Here is a 21,471-nt window from a genome sequence, read left to right as displayed (position 1 = left end):
TATACTTTTTCCTCTTGTTTTTTCAAAAGCAATTTGTGCAGCCATACTGGTTTCCTGAGACATCTCACAACTTTTCTTCTCATGGGATCTGGTTCCAGTGGTTTCTACCTGTTGACTCAGCTGGGGGGGGGGTGTCTGTCTGAAAACTGACAGTCCTCAACTCCAAATTACTTGGGAGGGAGAAGGATGGGGGGACATCCTGACCAACTTCCTTGCTGCACTATCTTCCTCTCTCATCCACACATCCTCATAAAATCACTCCCCTGCCCCCCCCCACACACACACTCCAGCTGATAGAGATTTTAGAGGGTTAACTTATCTTCTCTAGTTTAAGAAAAATAACTGAAATTGGAGCCAAGAGAATGACTGTTGTTCCCCTCAAAAATAGGATAGGAGGGTCATCATGTCAAAGTGACCTAAAGAGATCATGATTGGCAGAACATGTAGATCATAACTTTCCCAAAGGGAAAATTCCAGGATCTTGTATCACCCTTGGTGTGGGCCAGGAACATTTTGAGATGCAGGGCAGAATGACCTCCTAATTAGTGCTGGGACCATGCACCAAACCTGTCATAATATGCCCAATAAGGAGGTGGAAATTATATACAGTATCACATGGGTAAATTGTTTATCTCACATTATTTAATGTGATTTTCTGGGTGTGGTTCTTTGAGAAACAGGATGGAAACTGAAGAGTGAACATTTGTATCCAAACTGAATCAATTTGGCTTGTGTAATTCACTTAAATAAAGCCTCCAAACCCTTTTAAAAGGTCTGTGACTGTTTGGCATTGCGTCAGTAAAAGAATCTGAAAATCTTTCCAACACAGCCTTCTCTGGGTATTGTGCAAAGCTGAGCATCATGTCGGAGATGGGAGCTTAGTTGTTCTGCAGGTTAAATCACTAAGCAGGTTGTTTTAATCAAAGCAATGGAAAATATTTATTGAAGATGAAAAAGAATCAAGGTGGAAAATACAATCACATTCTGAATTTAAGATATAGAGGCAAAAGTTCTATAATAATGAGGACTTCCCTGACTCAGGGCCCAATCCAATCCAATTTTCTAGTGCTGGTGCAGCTGTGTCAATGGGGTATGCACTGCATCCTGTGGTGGGAAGGCAGTCACAGAGGCATCCTCAAGGTATGGGAACATTTGTTCCCTTATGTTAGGACTGCATTGTGGTTGCACCATTGCTGGAAAGTTGGATAGGACTGGGCCCTCAATCATCCACATACAACAGCAGCATCCTCCTGGCACTGGAGGGAAAGATTTTCCCAGGAGTCAACTCCTTCCTTGGATGGGCTGGCATCCTGCAGAGTCCAACTCACCTTTTGGTCTCTCTGGTTCTGGTTTCCATCTGCTTGGACTCTGGATCTGGACCTCTCCACCCAGCTGGGCAGATCTTCTTTATCTGTTTTAGGGAACCAACCTCTGAGAGGCTGGGTTCCAGCTACTGTGACATTCCCTCTCCCAAGTCAGGGGAGCAAAACTGGACCAATCCAGGTATGTGTTAGGTAGGATTTTGTTCTTTAGTGATCAGAGGCAGCAATGGGACTCCAATTTATATCTGAAAGAAGAAGGCTGTCTGTGATGCATGAGCCAGAGCTCTGGTCAGAATGCAGAACATGTCAGGCTACTTCATAGAGCAGCCTCTGTATCCATAGAGAGTAGTCTTTAGGGAAGGAAAAGAGGTTGGCTCAAAAATAGCTCCATCCTTGGGGCTATTTGCAAAAAAGGTGGGATAGAAATGAAACAAAACAAACATCAAGAATCAGCCTAATTTGCCTTGTCAGTTTCATGACCCACCAAAAATTGGGTTGTGACCCACTGGTCGGTCCCAGACCTACAGTTTGAGAACCAATTGGCCTAAAATTAACAGAATCATAGAGTTGGAAGGTACCCACAAGGTCATCTAGTCTGACCCCCTGCTTGTAGGGTGTTACTTCTCCATGCAATCTTTCATTTCAAAGAGGCTCTTAGGGCACAATCCTCACCAATGTTACAGCACCAAGGTAAGGGCAATGCAGCTCAGAGGTAAGGGAACATTCCCTTACCTTGAGGAGGCCTCTGTGACTGCCACCCAACTGCAGGATGCAGTCAGCACATGCCCCATTGGCACAGCTATATCAGTACTGGAAAGTTGATTAGGATTTGGGCCTTAGAAGATTTGATAAAGGTTCTTAGCTGGCAAACAAGAACAGCACCTGAAAGAAAACTGGAACACACACGCACACAGCAACAGGACCTCCCCCCCCTCCCCCATTGAGCACCTCCATTATCACAGGAATAGTCTTTGCCAGTTTGGTCAACTGCAACACCAGCGAGGCAGCATCTCCATTGCACCTACTGATCCTCCAAATGTGGGATGCAAGCTTCTGAATAACATAAAGCCTTCCTTAAAGCACTAATATCCCAAGTGAAAAAGAAAATGCGTTTCCATAACCATATGGAGGCCCAACTGACAGAACTTGACATTCCGCCAGGGAAGAGAATGCAGCAAACTCTTAGCAGCTCTAAGGCATTTTTCTTCTTCCAGCCTTGGCCCAAAGTTGTAAGATTCTAAGCATGGTGAACTTGAAGTCATGTCTGCAGCCCACAGTCTGTAGCCCTTTGCCTGCCAGCCAGCTGGAGGGGAGAGGTCTAAAATGTCTTCTTTTACGCTGGCAAAGTTTGGTGTGGTGGCAGAAGTCTCCTAAAGATTCAACATTTCAGACAGACTTTCTGCCCAACCCAGAAAAGGGGTTGGACCCTCTCCCCAGAGAACAAGGTTGGAGGGAAAGGGAAGATCAAGTCATCTGTATCAGCATCGAAAAATTCCACACGACCCTCTTCGTAGTCCAGAAAAACCCGGATCTTTTGGGGTTCACCTCTCAGGGCCACAGAGTCATGCACAGGAGAGGTATAAGCCAAAACTTTATGAGGTTGGGATGAATCCTTCCCCACCGCCCAGATCCCCTCAGTAGGACTGAGGCGAATGCATCCCTTCCTCGTCAAAGTCTCTCGAGCAACCCCGACAGCCCACAGTTCCCTTCCTTTCAGCTTTTCTACTTCCACCTCCCAGCAGTGTCTTCCTGAAGTGAATCTCTCATGGCCCAGCACACAGGGCATGATATCAAATCTCTCAGGGTTGTCAGGCAGGTCCTGATATGTGTCTCCCCATCTCACGCTCTTCAGATCCGCAGACAGAACCAGGCGGGGATGTGCTGTGTCGGGGTCCAGAGTCACACTCACTGCAGGACAGAGAGGGAGAGAAAGAGCAGACGGCGTCAGAGAAAGGAGCAGCCTTGGCTCTTATTGTATTGTGAGTCACAAAGCTACTTTCCCCAGGCTTCAACTGGTCCAAATAAGACATAAAGTTGAAAATTGGGAGAATTGTGTCATCCAGTTGGGGATTGATTTTTCACTTTTAAAAGGCACTTGTGCAGCAGGACAGTGGAAGTGTCAGAGGAAGGGAGGTTTACCCTATCCAGTGTTTCTCAGACTGTGAGTCTGGACCCACTAGGTGGGTTGTGAGCCAATTTCAGGTGGGTCCCCATTCATTTCAATATTTTATTTTTAATATTTTAGATTTGATACTACTGTGGTATGCGACTGCATTTGGGAAAATGTTATTGTACTTTTAACACGCTACTCTCTATATGCTTTTAACAAAGATAGTGAATGGGACTTACTCCTGGGTAAGCATGGGTAGGATTGCAGCCTAGGATTGCAAAATTTTTTCCTGCTTGATGATGTCACTTCCGGTCATGACATCACTTCTGGTGGGTCCTGACAGATTCTCATTCTAAAAAGTGGGTCCTGGTACTAAAATTTTGAGAACCGTTAGCACAGGGCCCATGCTAATTTAAGGCTCCTTTTAAAGTGGCAATTCTTTTATGATTAGCAGTGAGAGAACCACTATCCCTATTTACGCCTCACAGCATCTCCCTCCCATCTCACAGTGGCTGTTGCTGGTGATTCCCTTATGCTTTTCAGGACAAGGGATCCTCTTCTCATTCCTTTTGCTCTATAAACCACAGCACAGGGAACTGTTTTTGGCCCATTTGAATATTCTAATAATAAGACAATTGCTTTTCCTCTGCAAAATTTCCATGCCCCTCTTCCCTCCTCTGGGAACCCCAATACAGCATTTCTCCAAATACCTTTTTCCAGGCCCATGGCAATTCCAAGATGGTTTTCAGTGGGGAAAACGGCATGGAGGGAAAAGGTTAAACACCCTCACCTCAGCCCAGATCTCCAGCGGCCACTGCAGGGCTGCAATTTAGAAGTACAAATAACCACTACACTACAAGATGATGCAATTAATGTTGCCTCGTTGGACCTGAAGCTAATCAGAAACATTGATCTTATTACGTAAACCACTTTGAGAACTACTTGGGTTGAAAAGCAGTATAAGCATTCCTAACCATCCTCATCCTCATCCTCACTTTCTGGTCTGTATCTTGTCTTCTGCAAACAGGAGGGGGGGAAAATCACTCCTGCAAGCTGATTGGAAGAAGTAGAGACAGCAAGCACTGACTGAGGGAGAGACATCAATCTTATTTGGATACTTTTAGAACCATCACATCTCTGACAAAGCAGAATTACCTTCATCCGTAAATCATTCTGAATGGGACAGCAGTTTCGAGATTGCCATGTGCCCCCAGTACCATCCTCCCCATCTTCTATTCAGTTGGTCTTTTCACTCCTTATGTTTTTTTTTTGGGGGGGGGGGGGAAATGACACCCTTCTGCAGAAGAGGGCACTGCTGAACCAGCCTCCTAAGGCTATTGGGTTAAACAAATAGGGTATGCCTATTTGTTTCCCCATCTCCTTTGGTTCCTTCAGATAGTTACCTTGCCTCAGTGCTTGCGTCAGTGACTCTGTTATGTGGAGGAAAGCACAAGAAATTAAAGTCAGACAATCATATCCATAGCAAACATGTTTCATAAGAACATAAGAACAGCCCCACTGGATCAGGCCATAGGCCCATCTAGTCCAGCTTCCTGTATCTCACAGCGGCCCACCAAATGCCCCAGGGAGCACACCAGATAAGAAGAGACCTCATTCTGGCGCCCTCCCTTGCATCTGGCATTCTGACATAGCCCATTTCTAAAATCAGAAGGTTGCACATGCACATCATGGCTTATAACCTGTAATGGATTTTTCCTCCAGAAACTTGTCCAATCCCCTTTTAAAGGCATCCACAGCAAGGACCCCAGCTCTGTCCTACAGGTTTCAGACACTGACCCAACAATCCTTACATCAGCCCTGTGGAGGAAGCCAGATTTCTCACACCCCATGTGCAGATCTCTGTACCTCTGTTCAGACCTCCTTACATCAACATCCACATGTACTGCAAACATTTGGTGGAAGGAAGCAAGATTGTGCCAGTAAGACCCACCCAGGCACACACCTGAGACCCCCCCCACACACACACACAGCATTTATCTACCTAAATCAGGGGTGGGCAAATATTTTGGCAGGAGGGCCACATCATCTTTCTGATACTATGTTGGGGGCTGGGAAAAATTAATTTACATTTCAAATTTGAATAAATTTACATAAATGAATACATTAGAGACAGAACTTATACGAATGAATGAATTTTACTGAGCTTGTTTATAATACACGTGAGAACTATAATACAGACATGTAGAACCACATGAGAACCATGAACTGTTTCCCACACACCACTTGCACAATGAAAACAAACAGACCAGCCCAGAACAAGCCAGAAACACATGGAGACATAAACAGTCATGGGCCAGAGTGAGCGCCAACAGTCTCTGATAGACCAGAGGTTCATTGAAGACTGGGGGCTCCCTGCGGGCTGGGTTGGGGGTCCCCGAGGGCAGTAAATGGCTGCTGAACCGGGGTTTGCCCACCCCTGGCCTAGACCAATGAGGTGTTTGGGGTGGGGGAGATTCTTGCCCAGTGTTCAAGATAATTCTCTGTGTGGGAAGAGTGTAATTTGGGACTAGATAGGTGCAAGGGCAGGTCCAGCTGCAGTGGAGTCATGCACTGAAGTGGGGGAGGGTCACAGTGGCAAAATCCCATGGCAGTAAAGAGCTAAATATTATTTTCTGCACAGGAAATGAGAATGCAGTTCCTCAGATACTAACTTTTGCGCTGTGTTTGTTTCTAGGACAAACTGCACGTTTATTGTGCATTGTGCGGGGGGGGGAGGGGAGATCATCCATCTCCTTTAATTTCCTAGTCGGTGGGGGTAAAATCCTGAAGTCTACCCACTCCCTTGCAGTTCTCCACTGTTTTCCCCATCTCCTTTAGTTCCCTGCAAATGCTTACCTTTGCCCAGCCCCTGCTTCAAAGACCCTGTTGTGAGGAGAAAAGTTTGACAAATTAAAGGTAACATCACCATATCCATAGCAAATATGTCAGTCCATAGCACATGCCTGATCTCGTCTGATCTCGGAAGCTAAGCAGGGTCAGGCCTGGTTAGTACTTGGATGGGAGACCGCTTGGGAATACCGGGTGCTGTAGGCTTATACCATAGTCTTTCGAGACTGAAGGTTGCCAACCATTTAGCAAGGTCCTCATCAACCTTTGGAGAACCACTCCCAAAACTTCTTTTGGAAAGCACAGGTCTCTATAGCACTTTTCAGATGTTACATCCAGGCATGTAACAAGTGCTTGGGGGACAGGAGCAAGAGTATGCCAGGACACCCCACCCCTACACACTCCTGAGGAACACCTCCCCTGCTGCTGGTATAGCATCTATCTGCCTAGACCAGTGTTCCTTAATGTTTGTTCCCCACCGTACCACTTCATATGGTCCACCTATTTGACGTCCCACTGGAAGTGACTGGTGAGGACATCATTGCCAGTTACTTCTGGGTTGGGAGGCCAGATGAGACAGGACAAGCATAATTAAGAGGCTCAGCGTGGACGGGAGGACTTTTTTGAGCGCGGAAAAGCATGCTTTGAAGCCTTCTACCACTGTTTGTTGTACTGCATTCCGGGTCTCACTGCCAGGCAGCAGGGCTCCAAGGGTGCCACAAGTACCACAAGATACCACCTCAAGTACCACTGGTGGTACTCATGCCACTGATTGAGAAACACTGGCCTAGACAGATGCAGTATTGAGGGGAGATTCTACCATCCGGTGTCCAACATTCAAGATCATACAAATGCTGTAGGTGGGGAGGGAGCACTTTGGGAGTGGGCAGGGCTAGTTGGAACATTCAGGCATCAGTAGAAGTGTTGGGTAGGTTCAGTGAAAAAATATTGTGGAAGCAAGGGGTTAAATATTACTATCTTCACAGGGAATGAGAGTGTAGAACCTCACAGATACTGTTCAGTGTTTGCTTCTGGGGCTTCTATTCACAGAGAGACTGTATGGTAGACTATCAAGCAGGCTAGTGGTGACAAATACTTTTGGTGAGGTTGGGCAGTCAGATTCAAAAAAAGAGCCACTTTGGGGGGGGGGGAATGTGGTTGAGAGACTGACTCAGACATCATCAGGATCACTGCAGAGAATGTCTCCCCCTCTAATAAAGTTCTGACTTCCACTGCCTGTAATCCCGAAGTGGAACATTTCCAGGAATAATTAAGAACCCAAGAGGACCATTTTGAGATTGAGCCCAAGGCCCAGGATTATGTTATTCACAGCAAAAACCAGGTCTGGATTTATTCCCCTCCCTCAGCAGTTCTGCAATACCTTCCAACTCTTCCATGGCTTTTTTAAGAAATGAACTTTTCATAGAGTCACTTCTGAATCTCCATTCCAACCCTGAAGAAAGCTCCAGCCACTGCTTCATTTGCTCCTCCTGAAACCTGGAGGGAACATAAGAACATAAGAACAGCCCCGCTGGATCAGGCCATAGGCCCATCTAGTCCAGCTTCCTGTATCTCACAGCAGCCCACCAAATGCGCCAGGGAGCACACCAGATAACAAGAGACCTGCATCCTGGTGCCCTCCCTTGCATCTGGCCTTCTGACATAGCCCATTTCTAATCAGGAGGTTGCACATACACATCATGGCTTGTAACCCGTACTGGAGGGAGGATGCATGGTTCAGTTTAGGGAATAGATAAAAACATTCCTCTCCCTGTAAAGCTGTAGCCTGAGAAAGCAAATTCAGAAGATCCACTCTTCTCTCAGATCAGTCCTCTCAAGATCAGTTCCTGAGTCAGCCAGATCAAAGTCTGGGGTTCTTTCATGCTGCAGTGCTCTGTTGCGTAGGCACCAGGAGCATCAATTTTTATTAAGGAGCATTTTCTGGCAAAAGAGCCTGAAAAAAATTCAACTTTTCCTGTCCTTAAGGTTTCCGCAGCCACACTAACTCTTAACCCTCCAGTTCCAATTTCTCTCTCTGGTCCACTATGGCTTTCTTATGCAAACAATACTGTCACCAGTTCCTTGAGTTCACACTTTAAAGCTCAGCCAGGACAGAGCTGAATTTCTAATCAGGTCCTCCTTTGTTCTGCAAAACTGGCCCAATTTGTCTTTAGGCACTTTGAGTTAGCTTGATCTCTTTCCAATCACTCAGGAAATACACATCAGGTATAGAAAGGAAGTTTATTTGGAACAAGGTAACAACTAAACAAAAGGAAAGCAAAAGCCCTCGGGCATAGAAACAAAGATTATAAGGAATAAGATACAGCAATTAAAAAACAAAGAATTCTGTCTAGTCTGTCTATCTGGTACTTAGCTTCTATGGTTGAGCTCTGGCAGCCCCAGCGTCCATGAGTGTCAGGGCAGCTTTGCCAATGGACTCCTCTTTGCAGCAAGCCCATGGCATCCTCCCCACTCATGGCAAGATAGAATCAAGGGAGGAAAAGGAGTCAGGAGGCTTTTCACCTCCTCTCTTTTATACCTTTTTCACCCAGCTCTCCTAACAAAGGAAAACTGGTGTTGCGTTTGTCATGGGTTGTCATGCATGACAGAATGCATATCAGCATCCTAGATGTTTGATCCCCAAAGATTGGTTGGCGCCTTTTGGCTCTGGACAAATACCCAGAGTTTTATGATGTTTATCCTTCCACCCACAGCAGATTCCTTATCTCCAGACACACCGTCCCAGGGCCCTCTTTGGGTCAGCACCCCTAGCGATCTGCTCTGCCACTTGTCTCCCACCATAAATCTATGGACAGTAACACTGTCAGGAAGAGGAAGAGCCAGGCTAGGCACCTCATGGTCCAATCTCTCCCCAGGCAGCATCCTGTGCCCACATCCCCCATAACTTCTGATGTTATTTTCTAACCCTCTGAACCCAAAATTCCAGTCTACTATCCCCTACTTATGCCTACTTATGCCCCTACATATGCCCACAAATCCCCATTTCACAATACATACAATCTGGCTCTGCTCTAGTTTTCTTTGTCAGAGAAAACTATGGAATGTCCCCATTTTTTCCCCATTCATAAGAATGAAAGGGAAACATTGTTCATTGCAAGGGTGTTTCTGCAACAAGTTGACCTTCTGACAATGATGGGCTACAATTAAGAGATCTCCTGCAGCTCTTTGTAGGAGAAACAAAAAAGATATGAGGATGGAGTCTATGGACTCAAGACAAGACCACATTGCTTGACTTTATCCAAACAGAACTGGTGATGCTGCTTTTCTGAAACCTTTGACACCACTTTCAATGCAGCTTAAACAGAAAGGGGAGTGTGAAAGAGACACTTACCTGTTCAAGGTGCATCTGATATCCTGGGGAAAAAAGCAGGAGAAATGTGTTTAAGATACACAGATAGGACACACAGTGGCTGCTTCTTGTTTTTGTCTCATGTGGATTCATCTGCCCCTATATTGCCTGGGGACAACCAATCCTTATCTCCAGGATCCCACCTCCTAGATTGGCAGGAGTCTGGGGAGCATTTTGTCTGAAATCTCACCTGCAGAAATTCATGTGGTGGCTGCTGACGTTTCACCTCCACATCCTTAATCAGGTCACTCAAATGGGAGATCTCCTCCGAGAGCCTGGTCATATTTTTTTCCTGCCTGTCTTTGATCTCTTTCTCCAGATCAACCAGCTCCATCAGGTAGGAGTGCTCTTTGTCCTTAAGAAGCTTGTGCATTTGTTCAAAGACAGATGAGATCTTCTGCTTCTCAACTTCTAACTGTTTCTGATGAAGATGCACAGAAATTTTGGGAAGGGAGAAAAATGGAACATGCAGTTCAGTCAGGAGAGATCAGAGAGGCCTGGAAAATGCTGGTTGACCTCTTATTCATCTTGAAGAGATGTTCTACAGGACAGCATTCAATTGTACAAATCTATGGTAAGGCCACACCTGGAGTATTGTGTCCAGTTCTGGTCGCCGCATCTCAGAAAAGACATAGTGGAAATGGAAAAGGTGCAAAAGAGAGCGACTACGATGATTACGGGGCTGGGGCACCTTCCTTATGAGGAAAGGCTACGGTGTTTGGGCCTCTTCAGCCTAGAAAAGAGACGCCTGAGGGGGGACATGATTGAGACATACAAAATTATGCAGGGAATGGACAGAGTGGATAGAGAGATGCTCTTTACACTCTCACATAACACCAGAACCAGGGGACATCCGCTAAAATTGAGTGTTGGGAGGGTTAGGACAGACAAAAGAAAATATTTCTTTACTCAGCATGTGGTTGGTCTGTGGAACTCCTTGCCACGGGATGTAGTGCTGGCGTCTAGCCTAGACGCCTTTAAAAGGGGATTGGACAAGTTTCTGGAGGAAAAATCCATTATGGGGTACAAGCCATGATTTGTATGCACAACCTCCTGCTTTTAGAAATGGGTTATGTCAGAATGCCAGATGCAAGGGAGGGCACCAGGATGAGGTCTCTTGTTATCTGGTGTGCTCCCTGGGCATTTGGTGGGCCGCTGTGAGATACAGGAAGCTGGACTAGATGGGCCTATGGCCTGATCCAGTGGGGCTGTTCTTATGTTCTTACATTCTTAAGAGAGAGCACTTTCTGAAAGATTTTTAGCCACAATCTCAGAGGAACAGCAGATGAGCCCTGCTGGATGAGGCCAATGCCTCATCTCTTCCAGCAGCCTACTTCCCACAGTGGCTAAGCAGATTCCGTTGGGAAGCGCCAAAGTAAGAAAGAAGGGAATGTTCAGAGGTACACCGTTTTTGAGTCTGGGCACTAAAGCCATCATGATTAGTAGCCATTGATGGGTTTGTTGTCCATTAATTTATCTAACCTAATCCCTGTGATCCTGAATGAACACACACACGGTTCTTTGGATTTTTGGAGAGGCAACCAACAGATGACAGGAGAATTCAAAGGACTTCTAACGTTTACTCGTTTGCAAACGGGACCCCCACACACACGGAGGACCCCGAAGGATTACAATGATGCAGGTTTTATAGGGTCTTTTAGATAAGGGAGGGGGGACAAGAGCACACAAAGAGAGAAACAAACATCCATGGGAAGGATAATAGACCAACAGGCACACAAACAACATTTGGCATTTTTATCAGATCAACATCTTGATCCTCAGGATGTTGATCAGGAGGGCAATTCGTTATGCATCAGCAATTTGTTTGCAGAGATATCCATTACAGGGGGTCTGGTACTCTAACTCATCCCTTTTACCCTAACCCTTTCATCCTCATTTGTTGATTGCCCTTTATTTTTGACTTTTCTGTTCACCCTTGGAGGCCCATACCACAGCTAGCTTGTTCTCTGAGAGGGATAGCTTTTGGTCAGAGAAGAGCCTTGTGGGTGAACTGGGCATCTTGGGATATTTCTATATTGTGAGCTGGGCATATTGATATCACCTGTTTACAGCATCTAATCTAGTAGCCATTTCCCCCCCCCTCCATTTTATAGTAGCAATGTCCATATTTTAGCTACATACTACTTGAAAAACGTTCTTCCTTGTTTCTCCCCCCAATCACTGACAGGGAGGACACTGGTCCCATAGTATTGTGAGAGAAGGAGAAGAACTCATCTCAGTCCACATGACAAAATTTGATAAGCCTCAATCATGTCCTCCTTCGTATATGTAAAATGCCCTAGAGCAGTGGTCTTCAACATTTTTTGTGCCACAATTAAAAAAAAAAAAGTAATTAAAGTTTGAGACTGGGTGCTGCCAATTCCACCCCATCATGAGACTCTCCACCCCCATTGCTGTGCCTCTGGTGCCCCGTTTTCCTCTACCTCTTGGGTCTTCACATCAACCCTGTGAGGTAGCATCCTGAGCAGGGCTAGTCTTAGGAGCTGCGGAACAAGACGGTAAGAAAAGGCTGTGCAGGATTATACCAAGAACTCCGTTTTGATGAGCCAGCACCATTGCTGGATTGAGTCCAACCCCTCTCTTGCTTGGCTTTGAAAGGATTCCATGGCTTTGAAAGGCTTTCAAAGGTTGCTGTGATCCCACAAATGTCAACAACCCACAGGTTAAACAGCACTGCCCTAGATAATATTTAATGGTCAGCCCAGGAGGTAGCAATGCTTTGGCCAAATGTCACATATGACAAGCAATTCATTAGGTAATTCATATGATCAGTGCTTTTTTTGTAAATAAAAAGGTGCAGGAACTCACAACTTGTTAATCTTTTATTTATTTATTTATTTATTTATTTATTTATTTATTTATAAACCATTTTTTATTGGAGAAATAAAATATTTTTATGTGCTTCCCCCATAAAGATGAACTTACTTCTGAGTAGACATGCATAGGATTGGGCTGTCAATCTCCACATCCCCTTCTCCCTAGCTACTTTTTCTACACATGGGGAAAAATACTGTACAGGTGCACTTGTAGCGTGTAGTATGTAGTGTGGCACTACTTCGAGGAGAGGAAGCAGTGAATGGATTCCGGAAAATGGCTTACATGAGTTCCATGTAATAAAATTACTCTAAGCAACTGTGGGAGTAAGAACAAAAAAGGAATTCTTACACGAGAGGGGTCCTTAGGTGCACATAGAAACAGCTACGTTTGCAAACAAGCCATTAAATATGGTTTAATTCAGGTATCAGAATACTCTGTGTCTTTGGGAAGGCGCTTGGCATGCAATTGTATGTCCTCTGCTGCCCTGAGCAGCTGCTGTGCATTGCTGGAGAGGAGCTGCAAACGCTGGCTGGCGGAGGGCATGCTTGTGGGGGAAGGATGAAGAGGATCTCTGGCAAGGCTGGACACACGTAGAATCCCTTTTCACCTGCCCTTAGCATGTGAAAATGGGTGCAGATATATATCTCTGCCAGGATTAAGAGCCCAATCCTAGGTATGTCTACTCTGAAGTAAGTCTTGTTCTAGTCAATGGAGCTTACTCCCAGGAAAGTGCCTAGGATTGCAGCCTAAGAGCCCAATCCTATGCATGTCTACTCAGAAGTCCACTTTAGTGAATGGGATACTGTGGATAGGATGGCAGCCTCAGGGCCCAATCCTGTGCCTGTCTACTCAGAAGTCAGTCCCATTAGAGGCAGTGGGGCTTCCTCCCAGGAAAGTATGGAGAGGACTGCAGCCACAGAGCCCTTCCTCTGCCTGTCTACTCAGGCTGCAAGGCTATGACACTTTCCTGGGAGTAAGCCCCATTGAACACAATGGAACTTACTTCTGAGTAGACAGGCTTGGGCTCTCAGGCTGCAAGGCTATGCACCCTTTCCCAGGAGCAAGCCCCATTTAGCACAATGAAACGTACTTCTGAGTAGACACACCTAGGCTTGTGCTGCAGATTGGCACGGGGCTGCACCAGCCAGCTTCCTTCCCCTCCTCCTCCAACAAGCCAGTACCTGGGCATTCCGTGGGTGCCGCAGCCCATCTCCCTGGCTGGCTATCCGTCTGTCCTCCTCCTTGGCATTGGCATGTGTCCCCCGCGCCCTCCACTGGCTTGGAAGCTGCGCTGGGAAGCAGAGCGCGGGGGGAGGGGAGGCAGGCTGGGCTCAGGCGAGAGCTTGGAGATGGGGCAGGAGGGGGTCATTGTGTGGTCAGGCAGGGGCCAGGCACCCACCCACCCAGCACCCCCCAGCACCCACCCAGCGAATGCCTCTATTTTGCTCCCCCCCTCCTGGAATGCCTCCAAAGGGGAGGGGCCCCTGCAAAAAGGTGCCGGAGCTCCGTCCCCCCGCGTTCCATTAGAAAAAAAGCCCTGCATATGATCACCTAAAGCCAACCCATAGAATCTGCAGCCATCTCTTAACACATAAGAGAAGCACTGGGAGGGGGCTTCCCTTCCCTGCCCCACATTGCTGCAGTAATGTAACTTTCTTACATAGTATGAAGATGCATTCCGGAATAATTTTTTCTTCCCCCCCCCCCCCAATAAAAAGAGGGCCAGTGGTGTAGCTAGAGGGGATGGAAAGCACTAAGTTTTGCAGGGAGCCTCACTGCAGCATGCACTCGGCCCCTCCACCTCCCCTTCTGAGCCATTCATTTTGAGGGAGAAAACAGAGGTAAACACCTGGAATGACTCTAAAGAGGGGCCTGATGCACATTGCAATGAGGCTCCCTGCAATACTTGGCACCCCCTCTAGCTATGCCACTAAAGGGGGCAATGCTCTCACTTTTATGGCCATAGTCAGTGTTGATTAAAACATCAATTTTTTAAAATTCCTTCTTTCTAAAAAATATCTGAGGCAAAGGTTTAATAATGTAAATAATACATGAAAATTGCATACATAGTATCCAAATCAAAAAGGCTGAGTCCCTCAAGCTCACTACTGAATCTGACAGTGGAGGAAAGCCTCCATGGAAGAAACCAAAGGTTGGACAAATTCACATGGCTGAAGAGACGTTGGTTCCAGGCCACTTTCAGTAAGAATTGTAACCACCACACTGTGGACCACCTGAAGTTTCTAAACTGTCTTCAGGGCAACCAGCCCTTGGCAAACTTACTGCCTACTAGTCCAATGCTGGGTTTACAGTAGAAGATCTCACAAACTTCCCCCTCACCCATTTTCAGATTTTGTCTTTCCACACTGTGAATGCAGGACAGAACTTTTGTGTTTGATATGATTGCCTCAGAACTGGCTTGAAAAGGCGACACGGGTTGGTTTGTGCTGGAAGAGTGACAGCATGTGAACAGACTCACCCAGTATATAGTCAGTGGATAAGGTTACTTATGTTAGTCTCCAACAGTAAGGAGCTCTGTGATCTTGTTGCTAGTTTAAAAGCTTGTGGGTTGCTGTCTCCAACTTAGACTAGATCTCTTAGCAAAGCTTTTAGGCAATCGGGGAGATTTTGCCCAGTTGGGCCCTGCGCATGGTGGGGGCCCCCCACCGCCCTTCACCAACTGCTGCTTCCAATTGGCCCAAAATTGGGTCACTTCGGAAGCAGCTCTCACCCACCACTGCTTCCAGGTGGCCCAAAATTGGTGCCATGCAGGCAACAGCATGTGCGCCTCACTCTTTCCCCAATCTCGCAGCTCCCAGCGCTATCCTCTCCCCCGCCTCGCGCCTGAGTGGGCTGCTGCAGACAGGGCAGTGATGGGCGAGAGTCAAGGAGTACTGTGGGCTAGGCGCATGCTTCCTCCACCCTTCAGCTGGCCTCCCAGGCGCCTATTCGGCACAACCACTAAAGGTGCAGGAGTCTTATCCACTTGGGCAGAAGCAACAGATTTTTTTTTTTGGGGGGGGGGTCTGGCTCCATTCAAACTAAGAGCATAAAAAATTCATAGAGGGGACCCTGCAAAATTAGAGGGGGCCATGCAGAAGTGCTTCCAGTTGGGCCTTGCAGCTACTAAGGACAGCCCTGTCTCTCAGGGTACAATTCTAATCAACTTTCCAGCAGTGAGGTACGGGTAATGCAGCTCTGAGATAACAAACATTCCCTTACCTTGAAGAAGCCTCCTTGACTGCCACCCAACTGCAGGATGCAGCACCTGCCTCATTGGCACAGATGTGTCAGTGCTGGAAAGTTGGTTAGGATTTGGGCCTCAGTTGTTTTTCTTCTACTGTGCAGCAATGGGAGAAAGGCAGTTCTTTCCTTGCCGCAGTAAAGTTCATAGCAAAACTCAGCTTTGCTGTGTGTGAGCCTGACTGGCTCCCTCAGCTCTGCTAACACAGAGTTCACACATGCATGTGGATCACCTGAGGTGTCACCATGATGGCTTAGCACTTGACAACTTGCTGCTGAATGTAAGAACTCAATAGGAACTCACTGGGCTGATTCCTGGATGAGAAGTGAAACAGGTATAAATGGTCCAAAGCTAAATTCACACACACAGTTTTCCAGTTTTGATGCATTACTCAGGTAGGAACCATTACTCAGGTGTGGAGACAACACCACAAATCAATGGCCTCATGGTGAAGGCAGGAGGAACCATCCAGTCTGCTCTCTACCCTGACAGATGAGACTTAGCCACAAGCACCTACCAGACATTCTTGGCTTTTCTGCTCTTCAGTCACTTTCTGTTTCACTGTCATCTCTCTCTTTTTCTCCAGTGACTGCAGCTGGGCCTCCATTTTTTCCTGTATAACAGAAAAGGTTAAGCTCTGAGAGAATCAGCCTCTCTCTTTCTTCTAAAATTATTTTTATTGGCATTTTCAACTACAAAGAAAGGAAAAATGAATTCCTAAGTTCACCAAATCATTACAGTCCAGTTTTGGTGTTGCAATATATAGCAAGCACAAATGTGGGGAATAAAGGTCACCTGCAAAATTACAGCAAGCGAAACATTTAGAAAAATGAACTTTTCCTAAAATAATTGACCAAGGTGGGGATGGATCATGGCAAATGTGTTCTCTACAGAACATCTGATGGCCTGAAATTCCCTTTGGGAAGCCCCTTTTCTTGGTTCTGACTGCCCCCCTTTCCCTGTCTGGCTTTCCATTTGGTTGGAGGAAAAGAAGTAATCAGGTGAGTTTGTGGGGAGGTGTGTGATCTTCCCAATCTTCCCAAAGGATCTCCTCTATGGAGAACTCGTGCAAGGAAAGCGCCCTACAGGTAGACCAGAGCTGCGATACAAGGACATCTGCAAGAGGGATCTGAAGGCCTTAGGAGTGGACCTCAACAGGTGGGAAACCCTGGCCTCTGAGCGGCCCGCTTGGAGGCAGGCTGTGCAGCATGGCCTTTCCCAGTTTGAAGAGACACTTGGCCAACAGTCTGAGGCAAAGAGGCAAAGAAGGAAGGCCCATAGCCAGGGAGACAGACCAGGGACAGACTGCACTTGCTCCCAGTGTGGAACGGGTTGTCACTCCTGAATTGCCTTTTTCAGCCACACTAGGCACTGTTCCAGAACCACCTTTCAGAGCACGATACCATAGTCTTTCGAGACTGACGGTTGCCAACATGGTGTGATCTTCCTAGAATATTACAAAAGGGGTCTCTGCTGTACTTTCTTGGTATGTCCTTTCTGTCTTCCAGCATGCCAGTTTCAGCTTCTCAGCATGTTCTTGCTTTAGTTCACCTTCCGCTTACCTTTTTATGCAACTTGTAGTTAGCAAACGCCTACTTCATTCTCTTACACAACCCCCTCTCTTATTGCTTTTCTCCGGTTGCTGCTTGTCAACATATTGGGCAAGCTTTTAGCACAGCTAAACCAAATGATTGAGATGTTTGAGATATACAAAATTATGCAGGGGATGGATAGATAGAGAGATGCTCTTTTCCCTCTCACATAACACCAGAACCAGGGGACATACACGAAAGTTGAGTGTTGGGAGAGTTAGGACAGACAAAAGAAAATAGTTCTTTATCCAGCATGTAATTAGTCTGTGGAGCTCCTTGCCACAGGAAGTAGTGATGGCATCTTGCTTAGATGCCTTTAAGAGGGGATTGGACACATTTCTGGAGGAGAAGTTCATCACGGGTTACAAGCCATGGTAGGTATGTGCAAGCTCCTGGTTTTAGAGGTAGGCTGCCTCTGATTGCTAGATGCAGGGGAGGGCACCAGGATGCAGGTTGTGTCTGTTGTCTTGTGTGCTCCCTGAAGCATTTGGAGGGCCACTGTGAGATACAGGAAGCAAGACTAGGTGGGCCTTTGGCCTGATCCAGCAGGGCTCTTCTCATGTTCTTATGTTCTTAAACTTAAGAATTCTGGATGGCTGCCCCATGGGCAGATGGGCACTTGAACCAAAACTGGTCCCTAACAAAGTTCATTAATGGTGGCAATCAAGTGTCATGGTCCTGATGTACATCTCCCTGAGAGCAGGGGCTAAGCTGCCAGTGTCTCCTTTTCTGGAACCAGTGAGAAGGACAATGACAGTAAGGGCATAAGCTGGAGATTCCAGAAGGTAGATGGGGTTTGATCTGAGAGAAACTGCTAGGGAAGCTAAGAGGAGGAGGTGGAAGTGGGAACCAGTAGCTATAGACCTGCTAGGTAGCCACAATGTCACTTGCAGAAGGGCATACTTCCCAAGTCTATCCAATTTTCAAAGCTCCATATTCATAAGTCATGCCAGGCATCTAGTGGGCCACAGTCAGATACAGGAAGCTGGACCAGTGAGGCTCTTGTGTTCTTAAAGTCTTCCCTGATCTCTCCTCTAAAGCAGCAGTCTCCAAACTGGAGACCGTGCATCCCAGAAAAACCCCTCCCTGTCCTGGCAGACACTTATCATTTCGCCACAGAGCTGCATCTTATTGCCCCCACTGCTGTACAGGGACACTGTGGGCAACTGCATCTATTGCCCAGGGTCCCAACAGGCTGAGCAGCAGGGTGTCCAGGCAGACACAACTCCTCAGAGTATCCCTGTGCAGCAATGGAGGGCGATAAGACATGGCACTGCGGTAGAATGGTAAGCACTGCTCACGGAGGGGAGGGATTAGGCAGGGTGCTGGATCTGGCCATGGGCTGGAGAGCCCTGCTCTAAAGGAAGCCAAAATGCAGGTAATTCTGTGCCTCTGGAATATCTCACCTCTTGGATAAACTGCATAAAAGCACACATAAATTGCATAATTTCCCACCCTGTACATTTGTCCAGGAGAATGAGCATGGAATGGGGTAAAGCTCTTTCCATGGTGTAAGGCTGAAATTTGTGCAGATATCCTACTGTAATCTTCCTTGGGTCTGAGGAGAGGGGGAGTCCCAAGCAATTATGACAAGTATGCCAGGCATCTGGTAAGCCACAGTTAAAATCCCCAGGGAATGAGCTTCCAGCGGGCCTGGGTGATAACAAAACTATAAAGTTCAAACAAATCCTGCCCACTCTCTTAGGTCATCAGAGAGGGCCTTGTTGAGAGTGCCGCTGCCGGAAGAAGTGAGGGGTGCAGTGGCAAGAAACAGGGCCTTCTCATGTGTTGCACCACTTTTATGGAACTCACTACCAGAAATTTTAACACCGGCCCCTTCAATAGAGAGTTTTCAGCGGGGCCTAAAAACATTTTTATTCACATCAGCTTTTGGGGGGTGGGTAAGGGTGGAATATCCCTGGTCATTTTTTCTTGTGCCCTGTTTTTTATTATGTATTCACATGTTTTTAGTTTGTTGTATGTTGCTTTTTTACTTTTCACCACTTGTGGGTTTTTAGAATTACTGTATTACTTGCTGTGCTGGTTTTAAATGAGTTAGATTTAAATGGTTTATAATATTACGCCATGTTTTCTATATTAAATTATGTAAGTCGCCTTGAGCTTTGGGAAAGGCAGGGTACAAATGTTTAAAATAAATATTGGGTACCTCAATCTCAACCTATCCAGGGTTTTAAAAATGTAGTAACATCTGGTAGTAGGCAAATTTAGGAAAGGGGGGGTTCAATCTGTTATCTTGCCCCGGGCCCAATGCCAGCTTTCTGACCTTCCCCTCCCATTTATGCTGAAAAGTCCACAAGAAACTGGTGGAACGCAATAGACTGGGGTCCAAATCCTATCCAACTTTCCAGGGCTCATGCAGCCATACCAACAAGGTGTATGTTGCATCCTGCAGTTGGAAGGCAGTTACAGAGGCCTCTTCAAGGTAAGGAAATGTTTGTTCCCTTACCACGGGGCTGCATTGTGGCTACACTGGAGCTGGAAAGTTGGACAGGATTGGGCCCTGAGGCCGCAATCCTAACCACACTTTCCTGAGAGTAAGCCCCATTGAACAAAATAGGACTTACAACAACAACAGTACTTACTTCTGAGTAGATCTGGTTAGGATTGTGCCCACCGTCAGACATTCATCCATAATAGCATGTACTTTAGATGAATAAGCAGTAGCAAGGAGACAGAGTGTGCAAGAGATACAGGAAGTGGGTAAGAAATAGAAAGATGACTTTTGGTGGGTGGATGCAAAAGGCACACACAGACAACAGCAGGAACTGCACTTAGTCTGTTCTGAACAATTTAAATACAGTAAATGCACAGTTTCCTTTATGCCATATAATGCATGCTCATAGCACAGAAACTTGAAAACATACAAGTAGATAAACACATTGACAGCAAACCAACCAGTGGCAAGAACACTAGAACTCAGAGCAAAAAGATGAAAAACAAACAAAATCCCCACATATCAGGCAGCACTTCTCACAACCCACTTCAGCAAATGCTGCTGAAACAGGCAGATCAATTGCTGGCACCAAAAACGGGCATCAAGGAATCCCCACCGCATTGCAGAGGAAGGGAATTGCAAGTGAGAATCTCCCTTTCTCTTGATTCCACCAGCAGCACACCTTGAAACAATTATGTGCTCCTACCTTGTACTTTTCAGCAGCCTCTTTCACACAAATCACCCGATGCGCCCTGTGCTCTTTGGACCGGTCACAGACCACACAGATGGGGGCTTCATCATCCCTGCAGAAGAGCTTTAGGGGCTCCTGGTGCTCCCTACAAACTCCCGCTTTTGCCACCTGAAGGCTAAATTTCTTGGTGATTTCCACAATACTGGCCAATTTCCTGTTTGGCCTGAAGTTCCTTCGCTGAATGGTTTCTCTGCACTCAGGGCAAGAAAGGTTTCTGTCCAGCTCCCCCCAGCACTTGGTCAGGCAGTCTCGGCAGAAGTTGTGCCCACAGTCGGTAGTCACAGGATCGGTAAAATATTCCAGGCAGACGGGACATGTTGTCTCTTCACAGAACTCCTTGGCCAGTCTCCCAGCGGCTGCCATAGTTGCCTCTCCCTGAAATAAGTTTCGATTTCAAACTGAGACTGAATGTTTCCTGCCCTGGGTCTGCCTCCCTGAAGGGGAGGAGTTGCACTCGGTTGGACTCCAGAGCAAGATGGATTCAATCCAACTAGCAGGACGCAAGACCAAAAGATTTTCAAAAGTGTGCCTGGCTTCTGGAACTATTTTTGATTTGCAAGAAAACTCTTAATATTGGAACAGGCCTGAGGCAGGTTTTATTAACTCTTGTTAGCCCCAAAGGGATTGCTTGGAAAGCCAAAAAATTACCCAGAGGAGCTGCTGGGAAAAGGGAACACCTGACATGTTCTGCTAATAGTAGGCATCTATGGGACATCTGTATCCTAACTCATATTTTCATCCTACGCTTCCCCAAGGAGCTCAGGACAGTGACTTTTCTCCCCTACCACCATCCTCCAGTTTCATTCTGTGGCGAATGCCAGAGGTGTAACACACTGCTCCGGCACCTAGGGCAGAGATGTCACATCATGACAGAGATGTCACATCATCTCCTCATGACGAGGAGGGAACACTTGCTGTGGCAGTTTCGTGCACCCATTCCTA

The 21,471-nt window shown here is 46.6% G+C and overlaps 2 protein-coding genes across 2 annotated transcripts in view; one reads left to right on the top strand and one right to left on the bottom strand.

Moving 5' to 3' along the window:
- LOC136641548 (zinc finger protein 91-like) overlaps positions 1-21,471 on the top strand; it is a 543,065-nt gene that overhangs the window by 364,180 nt on the left and 157,414 nt on the right. The gene's annotated exons all lie outside the window — the stretch shown is intronic.
- On the bottom strand, positions 733-20,899 carry LOC136641558 (zinc finger protein RFP-like). The gene is made up of 8 exons (XM_066617454.1): positions 20,485-20,899; positions 16,249-16,344; positions 9,840-10,070; positions 9,632-9,654; positions 7,661-7,776; positions 6,289-6,315; positions 4,836-4,862; positions 733-3,230 (listed from the first exon to the last, which is right to left on the bottom strand). Exons 1-8 carry the CDS (start codon positions 20,890-20,892, stop codon positions 2,701-2,703), a joined length of 1,458 nt encoding a protein of 485 aa, XP_066473551.1. The 5' UTR covers positions 20,893-20,899; the 3' UTR covers positions 733-2,700.

Source organism: Tiliqua scincoides, chromosome 2 (genome assembly GCF_035046505.1).
Source record: "Tiliqua scincoides isolate rTilSci1 chromosome 2, rTilSci1.hap2, whole genome shotgun sequence".
NCBI lineage: Eukaryota > Metazoa > Chordata > Lepidosauria > Squamata > Scincidae > Tiliqua > Tiliqua scincoides.
The sequence above is the reverse complement of the archived record's forward strand: the minus strand, read 5'-3'. Positions and strand labels throughout refer to the sequence as shown.